At 29.4% G+C, this 18,346-nt stretch overlaps 1 protein-coding gene and 1 long non-coding RNA gene across 2 annotated transcripts; one reads left to right on the forward strand and one right to left on the reverse strand.

The window, feature by feature from the left end:
- The first annotated feature begins 2,085 nt into the window (after positions 1–2,085).
- On the forward strand, positions 2,086–17,764 carry LOC119674141. Its single transcript, XM_038085266.1, has 23 exons — positions 2,086–2,479; positions 2,571–2,665; positions 2,841–2,950; positions 3,075–3,151; positions 5,055–5,187; positions 5,250–5,392; positions 5,551–5,737; positions 5,959–6,071; positions 6,131–6,337; positions 6,526–6,528; positions 6,577–7,482; positions 7,580–8,018; positions 8,085–8,248; positions 8,334–8,427; positions 8,481–8,565; positions 8,630–8,769; positions 9,508–9,762; positions 9,829–10,160; positions 10,978–11,045; positions 11,123–11,292; positions 12,252–12,473; positions 12,545–12,670; positions 17,633–17,764. The coding sequence occupies exons 1-23, from the start codon at positions 2,086–2,088 to the stop codon at positions 17,685–17,687; spliced, it is 4,518 nt and encodes a 1,505-aa protein (XP_037941194.1). The 3' UTR covers positions 17,688–17,764.
- Positions 13,052–15,297, reverse strand: LOC119685309. Its single transcript, XR_005252793.1, has 2 exons — positions 15,107–15,297; positions 13,052–13,149 (listed from the first exon to the last, which is right to left on the reverse strand). It is a non-coding gene; the product is annotated as an uncharacterized LOC119685309 (long non-coding RNA).
- Positions 17,765–18,346: the final 582 nt, after the last annotated feature.

Below are 18,346 nucleotides of genomic sequence, written 5' to 3' on the forward strand. Positions count from 1 at the left end.
ATAGAGATTAACTAACGATAGTCTATTGTTATTAACTTGAAAAATATATACCATGTGTATCATTTTTCATACAAAATCCACACTTAATCCAAATAAAAATATGAAAAAAAGATTCTATGAATCTAAGTGTAAACACACTATTATACGATTTTAAGTCTGACAACATTGAACCGAAATCACTAAAGACTGGATTAAATACACTTTGAGAGCTTTATTTTTTATTTAAATTAAATTAAATTAAGATTTTATTAAAAATCCAACCTTTATATACTAAATTAATTTGAACAAATATCGAAAATAAATAACATAAAACAAAAAAAATTTAAAACAAAATTACATCGAAAATAACCTTTTTAGATTTTTATATTTTAATAAAATACATTTCTGTTTTGTCTGAAACCAGGCAAATACCTTTAATTCTAAATCGAGAGCTCCTACCACTATGTTATCTGATATCAGCAACTGCTCAACAAGTGTCCTTCTGATATTCATAAGGGAAGCTGAATGCTTCTTCTTGATTTATTTTTGAAAACCCAAATTGTTGTACTATTAGATTTATTATACTATTAGATTTATATTAGAAGAATCTTGTATCTTTAACTAAAGGGGACTGGAGACTTATAAGTTAATGTAGTTTATAAAATAATAATTCCATTTGGTTAACTTAAATGGTTGTTCAAATAAATTATATTATTAGCTCACTGTATGGGAATGATATTTAAAGAGATTGCAGTTGAACTTTTTCTGTTAAGAATGAGGTTAACGTGTTGACATTTTAGTTAGTTAATTTTGATATAAAATTTTGATAACCACTTTTGAATTTGGTTCTTTTGAGGTGATTATTAACACAAAAGATTTTTCATATTACAAGTGCTCTGCCTCAAGTCTAACATTTCTTTCGTATTATCTTCTTCTAATGTGGAATATTCAGCAAAGAATTTCTGTATTTAGACTGAGGCTAGCATCTTAAACACTGCTTGTTTTCATATTAAACTTGTAACTATTATGCTATAACTGTAACTATAAGGTCTAAGTCTAGATGTTTGAAAAAATAGTACCAATGACAATTTTATTTTGCCAGAACTAATTTATGCTTATACATGTTAACAATATTTTCTTTCTTTTCTACTATAGTAATTAATTATTTATTTATTTTTTATTTATTAATAATGATAGTTTAGTTTATAAAACTAATACTAACATGTATAGATATAGCTCTGGCTACTGAGGCCTTCAGCTATGTGTTATGATAAATTAATACTAAATGCTTATTATTATACAGCTATATAGGATGTTTATACAATATAATACTATAATACATGATATGGTATGATAAATTAATACTAAATGCTTATTATTATACAGCTATATAGGATGTTTATACAATATAATACTATAATACATAAATTTATCCAATGCCATCTTATTTTGATAAATTTTGATAAGTTAGATAGAATAACTAATATATACATTTTTTGTACGTATTCTATGCCATCCTAACTGTGACCTTAATACGCGTATATATATTAATATTATTTTGTGAATGAGTTTATCGTTCCAAATTTCTTAATAATTCAATATAATATAACTCATTTACAATATACCCAGAAGTAATTTATCTTAGTTTTTTTAATTTATAAATTTAATAACATAGAAATGTGAATAATATGTGTGAATGTGTTTTAATCAGCGAACATTATATTTATGCACTAAATCGTTTCTAAATAAAAAATAAGTGAAGAACTTGTGTTACTACGCTCGTCACTTGTGAAGCTTTGACTTACAAATACTTCTATAATCAATTATAAAATAAAATATACTAATGTAAAATTTTTTTACTATTTTCCTAGGCGCAAGTATTGGTAAATAATGCGTTGGAAAATCTAAATATCAAACAAAACCAAAGCTGACACTCACATACAGTTCTAAAACTCGTTCTATACTATATTACCAACTGTATATATTAGAGAAATGTTAAAACGAAAGATAGATATGCGAATTTTTATATTAAGTGCTTTAATTAGCCTAAACCTACATGTAATAAGTGGTGAGTAAATATAAACCATTTTAGCCGTAACTCCACCCATGACAGAGACTTCACATCTAACTATCTGCAAATTCCACAAAATTGTAGCTCAAACAACCTGCAAGAATGGCTTGGGACGTGTACTCTACGAGCGTTTACCTAATCAGCAACTGCAAGGCTATGACGATGATGTTGTACGCGATACAGCACCACCTTTTCGTGTGTTAGAGAAATGTCAAGATCTCTGCCTACGCGATCGTACCGGTACAAATAATTTAGTGCGCACATGTACTAGTTTCGACTTTCAGCCAGGCAGTCGCATTACATCGTTTGGCGGTAATGAGTACGAAGAATCGCTTTGTTACCTAACATCCGAGCAAGCCGGACCTGAGGGTATCGGTAGCTTAATGCTGGTGCCAAACAGTGTACACTTCAATGAAATTTGTTTGACATGTAAGTGAGAATAGCGGCAGGGAATCTAAACTTATATTAAAAAATATATTATATTAAAAAATAATGATATATTTATTACATTTTACAACAGCCAGTCGTCCTGAAAGAGAATGCCCGAGTCGTCGTTACGTCTTTGAGCGCCATCCACGCAAAAAATTGAAACTGCCCATTTCGGACATAAAAGAGGTTTGCTTATACGCTTACATGCTTGAGTTAAATAGAAAGAGTTTGACATTAAAATTATGTATTGCGTTGATATGTTATATTATGCCAATGATTTATTGCATTATCTTGTTTCTGTTCTGTGTCTTATTATTATTTCTATCTTTTCTTCCTATTTTTACGAATAACAAATCTGCAGATTACGGCGGCAAATCGTTCAGACTGCGAAGACAAGTGCCTGAACGAGTTCTCGTTTGTATGTCGTTCAGCAAATTTTGACTCTACGATGCGTTCCTGTACGCTAAGCAGGTTCGTATCTTTACATAATATAATTTTAAATTTAATAAATTTTATATACAATATTTAAACTGGTATCTAAGTGTGTTAATCAATAAATTATTCTAATCAAATAAATTTGGTTGGCTGAAAATAGATTCACACGGCGCACGCATCCAGAGTTAATGGAGGACGATGCGAATTCGGATTATTTGGAAAATACTTGTTTAAATGGTAAATTTATACATTTCTTTTATTTATTATAGCAAAAGAAGCAATAAAGAATTTTAAGTTTTATACAACACGAAAAATAATTAAGCTCACATATAAACGCTATTACTTAATTTACTAGCTTGCTTAACTCGTATTAAAAAAATCCGTAAGTTTGATATGTTTAAAGTATTAATTCTTCAGGACATTAAATTGATATTAAGTTTAAATAAATTTGAATTTCTTTTTTATATAAATCGCGGGCGGTACAAATATTGAACTACCTATATCTGCAAATCCGAGGTATTTAAAGCGCCAATGAAAAATTTTAAAGCATCCATATGATTTATCATGGATAACAAATATATTGAAAAACAAAAATCCCGTCATAATCCATAAAAAAAAACAAAAGTTTAAAAATATATATGTACTATGAAATAATTTCCTAAAATATCTGGAACTAACTCTCGAAACTTTACATTAAAAGTACATAAAAGACACAGAAGTTTACTACGCCCGACTCTCAACGGCAACAGATTTAGTATCAAAAACAAAATACGTGTATACAAGCAAATTATTAACCTATTGTACTCCTAAAAAACTATTATTTTGCCATAATATTCTAATGAAAAACTCTTAAATCCATTGTGTATCAAAATGGAAAATACAAACATAGACAAACATAGACATAGATCACCACTGATAAATATATTAATAAGAAAGAACTAAAATTTTTTAACAAGATAGATTGGCTTCAAATTATATTGATCGCCACAGAGTAGTCCCTTAAAAATGAAGGTAAATATTCACATATATGTTACCAATGCCAATATACTAAATCTTTTTTTTTTAAACACTGACCTCACTAATCTTAATTATATATTTCCACATTAAAGAGCAGAGCAACTATTTGGTACTAGCTGGCAACTATTTGGTATATAGGATAAGTAGATACACACAATTTTAAAAATAATATGACTTCTTTCATGAATATATTCTATATAAAATAAATTCCAATACTAATATAATATTTCTAAAAAATTTCTCATTATCTCATTGCTAATAGTAGTATCTGAAAATAGACTAAGACACATTCGTGACGCAGTAGATTATGTTAGTAACAGAACAATTTCTTCTTCATTTCTATAATTTTTTTTGATATGAAACATATAGTCAGCTATTAAAATTTCTCCATTTTCAAGATTATTGTTAAATATAATATTTTCGTATAGAACTATATATATTCTATATATATACATAGAACTAACAGTCTTTCTTTTCGACTGTTGTGCCTTTGAGTGCTTTAGTCAAATTTCAGCAGATGCTATAAAGTCTATAAAGTCTATAAAGTTCTATAAAGTTTTCTACTTTCTATTATATCAAAATACTAACTCAACAAACTGATAAAAAATTTTGGACGTATTTTGGGGTCATGGGAATAACAACTAACTTACAAAAGTTGTGAACTTCAGTTTCATATAAATGAACCGTTATACATAATTGCTTAACTATTTACTTAATCAATATGAATATATCCTTGTTATTTCTATAATCGACGAAGTTAAGCAATAGTACAATTTTCATGAAGTCATAGTTACGAAACTTTGTTTAGTACGAATTAAGTTTTCTTTATGAAAAGATTCTGTGCTACACTGAGAGTATGAAATAATACAAGTATTTAGATACAGATAACTTTCCATTAGTTTACTTAACTTACGATATTATTGAATTATAACTTAAAACTATTATATTAAATCAAACTATGATTTCAAAATTGAATATGCCAATATGCCATTCGTTAAAAAATATCATTAATTCATTCATATCTTCTTACATTCATATCTGCTGTTCTCACTCTCTTAAAGTAATCAAGTCTATAATTATTCAATTAATCTTGTCACAAAAATTAATATCAATTTTATTCTAGCTGAACGACGATGCGATGGGTTGGCTGTTTTCGTTAAGGAAGAAAACAAGCGTTTGGGCGGACCATTTGAGGTTGACATATTCCACAACATGACTTTGGAGGAGTGTCAAACGATGTGTTTGCGTGCTGAAAAGTAAGTCATCATGTGAAGTATCTGAATATTGATTGCCAGTACTTATTTATTTTATTTCAAAGGTATTTTTGTCGTTCAGTGGAGTTTGATGATCAAACAAAACAGTGCATACTCTCAGAAGAAGATTCAATATCACAGAAGGATGACATAAGCATAAGCTCCAGTCCATCCCATAATTTTTATGATCTTGTTTGTCTTGATAACCGTGAGTAGATGCCATGCATCACTTGTGTGCATTAAATTAGCTAAAATGCTGCATCTAACACCTGCTAAACCAACTTTAAAAAAGCATAAATAAAACCTTTGCAATATTCTGTAAACACATAGCATTTTTTTTTGTTTTTTTTTTTGCTTAATTTGTAGAACGTGCTACCGATTACCCTGATAACTCAGTCACATCGCATCTATTTTCGAGCGGGCGTCGACCAGATACTGCTTTTCAACGTTACCGCAATTCCAGACTTGGTGGTGAATTTCATTCTGAGATAACAGGACGTTCACTAAGCGAGTGCTTAGATGAATGCCTAAGGCAAACTAGCTTCCAATGCAGGTTTGTTCGCTAATTGAAAGCTCATTTATCTCTAGAAGATTTAAGTCTACAAATATAAATACGCTAGCACTAAAAATTCTAGGAACCATAATCGAATGATCTTAGCTTGTATTTTTAGTGTTTATAGTCAACGCCTACTACAAAATAAGTCGCATTAACGCGACTTATTTCTTACTGCAGCAATTTAAAGTAACTTTATTTTCTTAATTGGATTATTTTAGATCGGCTGTGTACAGTGATCGCTTTCGTACTTGCCGCTTGAGCCGGTACAATCAAAAGGATGGCATGCGCATTATATATGATGCCGATTACGATTACTACGAGAATTTAATGCGTAAGTGCTCAACTAACTATTTCAGTACAAATTAGTGATAACACTTAATAAATTTGCAGTGAATGTTGTTGGTGGTGGAGATGATGGCCACAGTGGTACTGGTACAAATAATGGCCATCGACCTGGTGACCAAAGTGGAACAAATTGGCGCCCACCAAACAAAGATGATGATCGTTACGGTGGTAATCGCTTTGGGCAAAATAGTGGTGGCAATGACGTCGGGCGACCATATGATCGCTATCCTGAAACAAATCCTAATGATTACGGTAAATACATTTTATTTATAAAATAGAATAGAAAATTAGATTAAAATTATTGTTTAATTGCAAATTATTACACAAATCCCAAACTAATGAAAATATAATTTAAAAATAATTAAGTGACTAGCTTGAATTTATGTACACATACACGCTCTAACGTATATACTAACACTTTAACGAATAACATTATATAGATCGTTATCCTATGGCTGGTGGACCAGGTGGACCAGGTGAGCGATACCCAGGTGATCGATATGGAGGCGATAGAGATCGAGATCGTGGACGTTATCCAACCGGTGGTGGAGGCGTATATGATGATGAACGTTACCCTCCAGATACAGATCGTAATCGTTTTCCTGCAGATCGTGATCGTGACCGCGATCGTGATCGTTATCCAGACAGAGGAGCTGGACGTTATCCAGATGATGAACGTTATCCTCCCCGTGATCGATACGCTGATCGTTATCCCGATAGATTTGGTAGTGATGGTGATCGTAATCGTGATCGTGATCGTGATCGTTATCCAGATCGATACCCAGATCGCTTTCCAGATACTTATGGTGATCGCGATCGGGATCGTGAGCGTTATCCAAATGATGGTAGATATCCGTCGCAAGATCCTTATCGACCATACCGCCCATTAGACCGCTTCCCACCTATAAGGGATAACAGCTTACCAAATGATTTGCCGCATACACGTCCATATCCACCTGGTGAAGATAATTTATATAGACCCTATGGACAAAGTGGTGGTTACCCAGATGATCGTTATGCAAATCGCTATCCATCGCGCTATCCAACTACTCGTGAACCAATTGGTGGTTACAGTGGGCGAGATGCGCCTGATAACATATTTCCTGATAGACGTTTTCGTCCTTCATCATATGATTCAAGAAGGTATCCACTTATACGTGGCGGCTCTGTACGTTATGATGCAGATGGTCGATATCCAACTGATGACATAGTACATAGTGCACACAGACCTGAACCTGATTCAGTAAAGCGTTTTCCACCAGCACCACTTGTGCCACCATTAACATCTAACAAATATCCAACTTCTCCAAATCGATTCCCGGTAGGTAATGATCGTTATCCAATCGACATATACAAATATGGTAATCGATTTGGTGCCAGCGGTGTCGAACGTCCAGGTATGTTAGTAACAAACAGAAAACTAATCAACTACCATGAAAATTAACAGAACGACCATAAAACAGAATGATGCATGTTTAACAAGTTTTTATTTAGGTTATGATCGACCTCCACCCTATTACGATCTAGAATATGAAGATCGTTATGATGACAGATATGGTCGTCCATATGATCGTGAGTATGATGTGCCGATAGGTCGACGTCCAATTGCAAATGGTGGTTATCCACCATTCGAAAGTCCTTTCAACCGTCCATACCATGGTGGAGCCTTACCACCATTAGCAGATGATCGTCCATTACCGGGTGGCATACCACCACCGCCTGGGTCACATTACGGTGGAGGACTTGGCGGGGGTGGTGCACCACGACCGCCAATAACACGTTGTGAAGAGAGTGATAACTTTAAACAAGTTGCAGCAAGGCATAAAATGCGCAGACATTTTGTGCGTCGTGCTTTAACTGTGCCATCTTTGATACAATGTGAACGTGAATGTATTGAAAGTAGAGATTTCGTATGTCGCAGCTTTAATTACAGGTGAGTTGGCTATGCTTACATAGAAAAAATCTATACCATACAATTTTAAAATTGTAAAATCTGCAGAGATGCTGCAGCTTCTGGTTATGACGAACGCGATTCACCCAACTGTGAATTGAGTGACAGAGATTCACGTGAGTTAGATGTACATGATCCAAATTCATTTGATAGCGCCAATTATGATTTTTACGAACGTAGTTTGGGACGAAGTGACGGAGAGTGTATGGATGGTAAGAGCCTAATAATAAAAAAAAATTTGAATAAGTAAATTAAAATATAAATAAAGCAAAATATATTGGCATATATCATTAATAGTAACCCAAACATGCAATGAGGAAGGAATGGAGTTTACAATACGTACACCAGAAGGCTTCATAGGACGTATTTACACCTACGGCTACTATGATAGGTATGAAAATCAGATAAAGTAATTATATTTTCTTTTATATAAAATTTATTTAGATGTTTTTTCCGTGGTAATGGCGGCACAGTAAATGTTTTGCGCATAAGTGGACCACAGGGTTATCCAGACTGTGGAACACAGCGAGTAAGTAGAATTTATGGGCTTTTCTTTGAATATATTAAAATGTAGTTGATTTATTGCCTTTTAGTATGGCGACACCTTAACCAACATTGTTGTTGTACAATTTTCTGATAATGTGCAAACAAGTCGTGATAAACGTTATAACTTAACGTGCGTTTTCCGTGGACCTGGAGAGGCAGTTGTCACATCTGGTTATATTGGGGCAGGGTATGTGAAATGTGCTGTAAAGCAATGCATACAAAGCTTTTTTCTAAACTGTTGCCATAGACCAAACATAGCATAGCTAATATGTTGTTTTTATAATATATGAAGGTAATAGCTAAAAGGATGAGTTTTATAAATATTTTATTAAATAATAATTAATATAAAAGTATAGAGTTTTACTTTAAATAAATAATTAACTTTCAATTAAATAGTAAAGTCTGTAGACTGAAGTCTGTAAGTATTTTTCAAAAAGTTTGTACAAAATTTTGTACGTCTTTTTTAAGTATAAAAAAAATGCAACAAAGTTGCCACATAATTTGTTTATATCTATACAGTCCATATTTGCTTGCATTCTTGACTATTTATTGTGTTTTGAACTATGTTCAGTCTATTGTGCAACAGTCTAGGAAATCCATTCACTCTTATGTATTACATATTGCATACTTTTAGGCTCAATCTAAGTTTATTGTTGAATAAAAGTAAAGTTTATATGTAGTTCAGTCTAGAATTTAGCTTAGAATTCATAAATGGCAACGTAGTTTAGTGTTTAGTAATTTAGTTTCGCTTTTCTATTAACTTTTCTATACCAAAATCTTAATTTTAAGTAGATGCAACTAATCAAAGTAAATTTGTAGTATTTTCAAAAACAAAATGAAATTTCAAACGAATTGCTTGTTTAATCACTCAAATTCGTTTAAATATCATTTCGTTACAATATTCACTTTGTGTTTCTGAAAAAAGTCTTATTAATGATGATAGATCTGGCAGCCCGATACCAATAGAGTATCTGCCCGCCGAAAACACCTTAAGCTCTAAGGTACGTTTGATGATTTTGTACCAAGGCAGACCAACGACAACAATTGCAGTTGGTGACCCACTCACATTCCGTTTGGAAGCACAAGATGGATACAATCATGTGACAGATATTTTCGCAACAAATGTCGTAGCTAGAGATCCATATTCAGGACGTAGCATACAGCTCATCGATCGCTTCGGGTAAGTACAATTGATCACAACAAAAAAGTTATAAAAAAAGCAATGAAACATAAAACATGTATTCAGTTGTCCGGTGGACCCTTATGTATTTCCTGAATTGGACAAATTGCGTGATGGCGATACGTTAGAGGCACGTTTCAATGCTTTTAAAATTCCAGAATCTAATTTCTTGGTCTTTGAAGCTACTGTACGAACTTGTCGTGATGGCTGTCAGCCGGCGTATTGTCCTGGTCCCGCAGGCCGGCAAGAGCCGTCATTTGGCAGAAGACGACGTTCATTAAATCATACTGAAATTATTACTGATATGGAAAATACTGTGGCAGAACAATTAATAGACGATGTCACAGAAATCAATAGCACTACAGTTACTACATCTACAATGGGGGATATTAAGAAAAGTAAGTATCACCTATTAAATTTAGTCAATTTTTAAACTAGAGTCTATAAACTCTTATGGGTGAAAAGTATAAAAATGTTTCAATTAAATAAATTAAACAAAATTCACTAAAATATTTCAAGTCAGTCGTTTACGAATAGGAAAGCTTATAAATACTATAAACCATTTGCTTAACCAATGGCGGCATTTAGGACATTGGACTACAAAGGTGTCTAAAATAACATTTAATAATAGAAAGAAGATCATGTGATAATGGCCCAAGCACTCTCCTCCAGCAATCGAAAAAAAAAATTAAATAAAATGATTTTATGTAGTTATTTATACGATAGATAATAATATGTAATAAGTGATACTTTAATGAATATAGCATTGCAGTAACATTTTATTATAAATTGTTTGTTGATAGAATTTACAAAAATTCTTCAATGCCCCTTCTCTCTGACCTACTTCTTGGGATTGCACATGCGTTCCCAATAAGATTAAGACTAAACTTTAAAATTTATTTTTATTTAGTACTAAATAAACAAAAGTATTAAAATAATAATAAATTGTTTATTTAAATAAATATTTTATTTTTATACCTTCCTATCCCAAGTGTTTATAGATTCATTTCTTATAGTAATTAAAAAGCCGTTTTTCAGTATTTTTTTTTTTTGCATTTTAGTGCTATTGGGTAGCATTTTTAACTTTTTTTCACATTTATGGTCATATTAACTAATGTTCAACTTTTGCTACTTATACATTAGTTCAAAAAATTAATATTTTATTGAAACTATTTCTTAAAACATTAACATTTAATTAAATCAATATTTATTTAGATGCGACTGAAGCTGCAGAAAAACCTATAGAAGTAGAAGAACCAGAGCAAGTGAGAGAAATGATTGAGGTATAAGTTCTGTATAATGTATTATTGTGTGTTCATATATTTATTAAAATTAATTTTTTTTAATTATAACTTTTAAGGTTTTCGAAACGCGAGAAGAAATAGAAAAGGAATCTTATCCACGCAAATTAGTAGCACCTATGGAAACGGTTTGTATGTCGCCATCAGAATATCATGGATTGATAACAGCTATCATATTACTAATGATATTGCTGTTTAGTATTACATTAGTTTCTGGACTGGGCTATAGGTGAGTAGATATTTACTTTTTGAAAATTACCATGAAATAAATAGTTAATTACTTAACCATAAGAATTTAATAGGTAGTATTTAGTAATGTAAAAACTGACAACAATCATACTGCATATACGTAACATACATTAGAGTAAATTACTAATCGCCCTTAACCAGTATCTTCAAATCAATATGTTTTAATTGATGTAATAATTTGGGATAGTAATAGTATAAATCCCACTTATTTAATCCAATAATTTTTTTTAATTCTCTGTAATAAAAAATATTGAACATTTGAACAATAATAATAAAGCAGACATACTAGTATTTCTATAAGCAATAAGATTCTAAGCTTCTGAAATTTCACAATATCATTAAGTCTTCTAAGTGTTTTTTTAAGAAATTTTTTTACGACTTGTTTGATCCGAGGGAGATATCGCATTTCTCCCTCACCAATCGTATCTGCAGCATTTTCTAGTAACCATTTAGCGGTTGCATACTCTAGGGCTATTAACTTCCTCAAGAAACAGTTTAGTGGTTGTCTATTTATATTAAATAATAACGCTTGCAATATAAAATTAATGTTCTTTTACTTTAAATTATTAAAAAAGGTTTCAATATAGATGATACTCTTGATATAGATAACCCATTAAAGTTTTACTTACGCCATTTAAACCATTCATATTCAGCAAACAGGATGTCATTAAAAATTTTTTAAAATCAAACGTTAAATATTCTTGGTATCTATAATTTTCACTTTATGATCCATACTATTATACTATTATATATATATATATATATATTGCTGTTTTCAAGCCATAACACATTTCATGCATTATCATTTCATATATTTATAAAAATATTTGGTTCAAATGAAATGGTTTATTTCATTTCAAAGCAAATTTTCATTATATTCCGGAGTTTACCAATTTAAATAGATTCTTTTAAAAGTTTTAAAAATTAATTTAATTACAGACGTTATTGGAAGACAATGTCTAAAAATCGTATCGCAGATCGTCATTCACCGATCCATTCACTTGGTGGACTTTCTTCTTCTATTCGAACACATGAACGTTTTAGTGAAATAGGTCAATCGACTAGTGGAAACTCGAATACGACAGCTAATCGTACTGCAAATGCTTTCCGGACAAACATGTCCATGTTCGGAGGCAGCTTACACAAAACATTTGCTACTGGGTATGTACTATATATATGCATATGATATACACATTTTTTATGGTTTAATTTTTCGACCAAATTTTTTTTAGAAATCTAGCGCGTATGTGTCAATTACCAGTTATGAATCCTATGCGCAGTAATAACAACACCAATCATCAGTTTGAAGACCCCAGTGAACCAATTTATACTGATCCATCACTGTTTGAGCGTTCGAGGTTGGTACAATATAAATGGTTGAAATGACAAACTTTGAAACACTATATAAACTTGTACGCATATCTATAAATGTATAATTAGTAAAATATAATTTAACGGAACTTCAAATTAAAACCTAACATAAATTTATATTAATATCCTTATAAACAATTAAACCAAAATACATCTACATAAGCTCGTTAGTAACCTTTTAATAGAAGACAGAAGTATATACTATATATGTTACGTTTATGGTTTCAAAATTTATTTAGAATTATTTATCATTTTTACATTCGCATATATTTGTTTTGTTCTGATTAATTAATTTTCTTTAATTTACATAATGATGTATTATATTCAATTCGATTCGCCTATCACAACTGTAGACAAAGACAATTCTTGGCCTTGTTACAGAAACCGCCTCTTCCACCAATAATTTCACATTTTATTTGGCACATGTCACCTTGTTCCTCACAGAGATTGGGAAACGAGTGTACTACTGTAAAAAAAAGATTAATATTTATTTTTTTTAAGTTATAGGTTGTTTTTTCTTAATAACAATTATATTTATAATGTATATTAATATACATAAATATACATATTTGAAATGAAATTTGAAGAAACGGCCAAATAAGTGGATTAGTTCCCAAAATTTATTCATAATATCGTAGGACTTAGATTAAATTATATTCAAAATTTATGTTGGAGTAGATGACAGTGATATAAAAATATATATAAAAAAAATAAAATAATCTAAGCAAAAAAATATAAGAAGGCATTATAGAAAATAATTTTGAAAAGGAATATGAAAAAGACGAATACAAAAAATAAAAGTTAATAACAGAAAAGAATAGAATGCAAGGGAATGAAACATATTAAAAGTAAATGTTTGAATAAAAAGAGTTAATAAAATAAAAAAAATTGAAATAGAAAAAAGAGAATAAATAGAAGAAATAGATAAATAAATTTAAAAAAATGTGATAAAGAATATATAATAGTAAAGCATGACAGAGAAGAAACTCTAAGAATATATAAACAAAAAAATTAATAGAATAAAAGAAGTATAGAAATTTCTAATGAACAGAAAAAAGTGAATGAACAAATTCTTCAGAATTAGAAAACAGATAAATTTAAACAGAATATTAGAATATATTAAGAATATTATATATTAAGAATACTAAGAATATTAGTAAAATAAAACGATAATGGATATGTTATAACATATGTTTTGAACTAAAAAAATAAGGTAGAATAAAGCGGCATATAGTGACGATTGAGATTAAAATAAAGACAAATGAGGTCATCTAATATATGGTATTTGGTGATACATAAAAAACTATATACAAAATTTTTCCCATACATCTTTTCCATTTAAATATTAGCAAAATGCTTCAGTTACTTGATACTACGGGACTGCTTAAGAGTTTACGAAACAAATATGAATCATGATTATCATAATTTAAATCATAATTAAAACTTTATTTTATAATAATGCCAATATTGTGTATTTGTCAATATTGTAACTTCGGTATCATTACTTTACTGATAATCCAATTTATGGATCTTGCCTTTGAAATAAGTTTACAGAAGATCAGCAAAATACTCTTCTATATTAACTATTAGTTTTCATTTGATCAAATTCGGTTTTTACGAAAGAATTTTGGAAAATGTAAGAAAAGTCAAAAAGAGCAGTTCAACTAATAATCACAATTAGATAGCGTGCCGCGAACTTCTTGAACAACCTATCATAATAGGTGCTACTACTAATGATAATATAATATAATATATATATATATATATAATATAATATAATATATTAAAATATATAATATAATATATTATAATATATAGTATAATATATTATAATATATAATACGTTGTGCAAAAGCATGGACGACCACGTAATTCTTGGCGTAGAATCATAAACAATGAAACGAATAAATCGATAGATCAATTGAGATATATCGGTCGAAATAGGCAAAATTGGAAAACTTTTATACAAACTCATTGTGAATAGGCTAAGTTTATAAAATCAAATATTGTACAGAACATGCCATAATAATAATATATAATATATTATATTATATTATATTATTATATTAATATATATATAATATAATATAATATATTATACGATATAATATAATATGTAATGTGACTTACAATTGATAGATAGTGTATATAGTATACATGCATTGCATACTCGTATATGTATAGTTAAACCGTTCTCTTATCAGAGCGTACCAAATATCTTTAATGTGTTATTGAAAAAGATACGACATCTACTATCTATTAATTTATTTATCACCAATGTTAAAATTTTAAACAATTTTATATGTTTCTATAAATAATTTTAATTTTAATTTTTTAATTATTTTATTTTAATCAACACAACCAGACTATCTATGGATGGATGTACGAAACAAATATATGATATAGTATTTTCAAATATTTACCCAAACTTCTCGTCATGACAAAGCATAGAATAGTTAAGATTAATATGAATTTTATCCGTAAAGAAAACATTCGACCCGTTTTATTGTCTATTCAAGCCAAACTATTGATAACAAATTTTTTTCTTCAAGCTTCGAAACGAAAAAACCGCGCAGTATCTGAGTTGAGTTAAAATTCATAACTGATTACTGTATTTGAAAATAAATCTTTGAATTTCAACAATCTCATTTAATAGTCTAAACTGCAAACATCACGAATTGAAATTTTGGTTTTCTTTTCAGTTTCTTATCAAAGCGATTCCATGTTTTGAAACTTGATTTCATGCATTTTTTATTTTTGCTCCATTGAAAGTTAGCTACGACTATCTCAGCTATCATCGCAAAATATTTTTATATTATAAGATTATATATACACGTATTAAATAGTGCCATATTTATATATTAATCATTTGCTTTGAAGAAATTTCATTATTTAAATAAATAATAATTGCAGAAATATTTGATTTTGCATGGCAATTATAATTTACGCCACTTCAATTAATTAATACATATTAAACATGTATCTTTAATATCAATGTTATATATTAATATATATCTCTAGTTTATCTAAAAATTATTCACTTAGTAGTATAAAATATAAGAAATGTAGATATATATTTTGTAGATATAATTTTGTTAACAAGAACATTAACGTGCTTGAATTAAAATGATAAAAATCTTATGTTAACATAAGATCTTAATGTTAAAACAATATCTTATGTTGTTAAAGACTTGTGTGAAAGAGATGAGAAACTGATAGTCAATTTTTGTCATTTACTTTATATAGTTATTATCGGTATAAACATCGAAATGTAAACGATACTTAGTTAGATAGAATATAATAGAAATAAACAGGGTACCGTCTCTTAACGGAGCGGAGCATCACGACCATAGTTGATCCTTTGTGTTGCAACAGACTCTAATCGAATAGAAGACATTCCTTTGTACGAATGAAAGCCAAAATGTCAACCGTTGCTGACCTCCTGATGTCAGAATGGGAAAGTGGGTATCAAACTAGTTTCGTCTGCTTCTAAGTAAAGTCAACAATCTATCTCTTCGGACAGACCTATTTTGTTAAAGCGATAACGTAGTACGTGGTGACCCGTTAAATATCCTGCCAGCAGTCTCAGCTCTGTTCTACTGAGAAAGGATACCTTACCGTAACAGTAAGGACGTTGTTTACATATACTGTATAGTACGAGTGAACTAGATTTCTTTTTTAATTGTTGGTTAATATCCTAAAAATATTTTTAATGTTAAAAATATTCATAAAGAGATTTTTAAAATTTTTTGTTTTTAATTTCTATTGTTTTTTTAAGTTTTAACTTTTCTGGTGCTGTTAGCTGACACTTTTAGACTTGTGATTTTCCTTTTTAGCTTTTAGTTGACATTTAATTTTAATCTATATAATTGAGTACAATTGCACTTAGCGGTATGCTTACGTACAATGAAGAGATTTATTTCGTAATTCATGTAATTTTAATTTTGAAAGGCAATTTATATCATATTATATCAAATAGTAAAGTTATAATTGGCTCTGAATTCAACTATTAGAATTCCTTACCTAGAAGTTTGAGAAGTTCTACTTTGAGCGAATGGCATAATGTTTTCTGTATCAACGGAAATGTTGATGAACTGGTGAGAGGACGATCTACCACAATCGGTTTTGACAACACTGGATGTAGCTCAAGAGTATGTAAACATTAAAGAACATTAAAGAAAGTATCGGATCTTGCCTTAAAATCCGCGGACTGGATACAATCTTAAGAGAGCATTATTTTTGATAAATAGAAATAAAAGAAATATCACCAGGCTGACTATAAGTATTACTGGCTTCTGTGCTATTGGAGAACATAGGAATTCCTCATGAAATTTGCAATCCATTGTGTAATTATCCAGAAGTAAAAACAGTATTTTTTAATTTCTCTGTATATGCTCTGCTTTCTGGAAGCAGAAAACAGCCACTCTAGATAAATCACTCTTTAAAAATCGTAGAGACTAGCAAAAGCTAATTTAGGTATCTTTAGTAGTTCAATCACCGCATGGTTTGAATCTAACCAATCTCCTTACACGAGCAATTAATTAAACAGTTGGAAAAGTGGATGTAGTTCGATAATGGCTGGAAAACCTCATGAACTGAGTCACCTGTTGAATCATTATATCTGTAGTGTGGTTTTTTAAATATATGAGTTAATAGTTTTAGTAAATAATACATATAATTAATATTTTTTTAATTTCGAGCATATTTCTGCTCAGTTAACTATGAGAAGAAATAACTTTGATATTCAAGAATTTGAACAAATTTTTAATCGTGTCTTTAAGCACATTTTACCGAATTTTTGAAAGTCTTGGTATTAAATTTAATTTTGGCATTTTTTTAACATTCTAGAATAGATAAAATAATTTCAAATTTTGCACATATCAACGTATTTTTTTGAAAATATTTTTAAACAGAATTTTGTGAATAATTGATAAAATTTTTTCTTATAGATCACTACGGAGTTTAACTATGGAAGGCGAACCAGAGGAACGGCATGATGTTTAGAACTTATCTATAATATATAAAAAAACTAAATAAAAACATATTTGCATTTTGCTAAGTTTACGTAGAATTAAGCTGAAGTACACCAAAAATTTAATTTATGCATTAATTTAGTTTAAAAAATTATATAGTTTTTTTTATATTTTTGCTATAAACAATAATAGTAATATATATGAGTACTACCTACATATATAAAAACTCTAAAGAATTTTCAATTATAATTAAAAATATTCTTATAAGCTAAGCAAAAACAATTTTAATATTTTCATGAATTAACTAAAATTAAATATAAATATTATGAAGGTAAAATAATGCACTCAGAACAAAACCAACATTGATATTATATATAAAATATTTTTATACAATAATACTAATAAATTAATTTAAAATTATTTAAACGCTCATACAGTTTGCATCTGTGATTTTGAATTTTTACTATAAACAAAAATGAATGAAATATTTTATTAGTAATGACTCAAAATGTAAAAGCAGCTCATATTCTTACATATATCTTTAATTATATATACTTAAATATAAAATAACACATTATAAATTTAATATACTAAAAACCATGTTCTTACATTTATGTAAGCAAGCATTTCCTAAAACAAAAAAAAATATATATAGTAAAAATGTTCATATGTAGACTTTTATTATAATAT

Source organism: Teleopsis dalmanni, chromosome 2 (assembly GCF_002237135.1).
Source record: "Teleopsis dalmanni isolate 2A chromosome 2, ASM223713v2, whole genome shotgun sequence".
Lineage (NCBI taxonomy): Eukaryota > Metazoa > Arthropoda > Insecta > Diptera > Diopsidae > Teleopsis > Teleopsis dalmanni.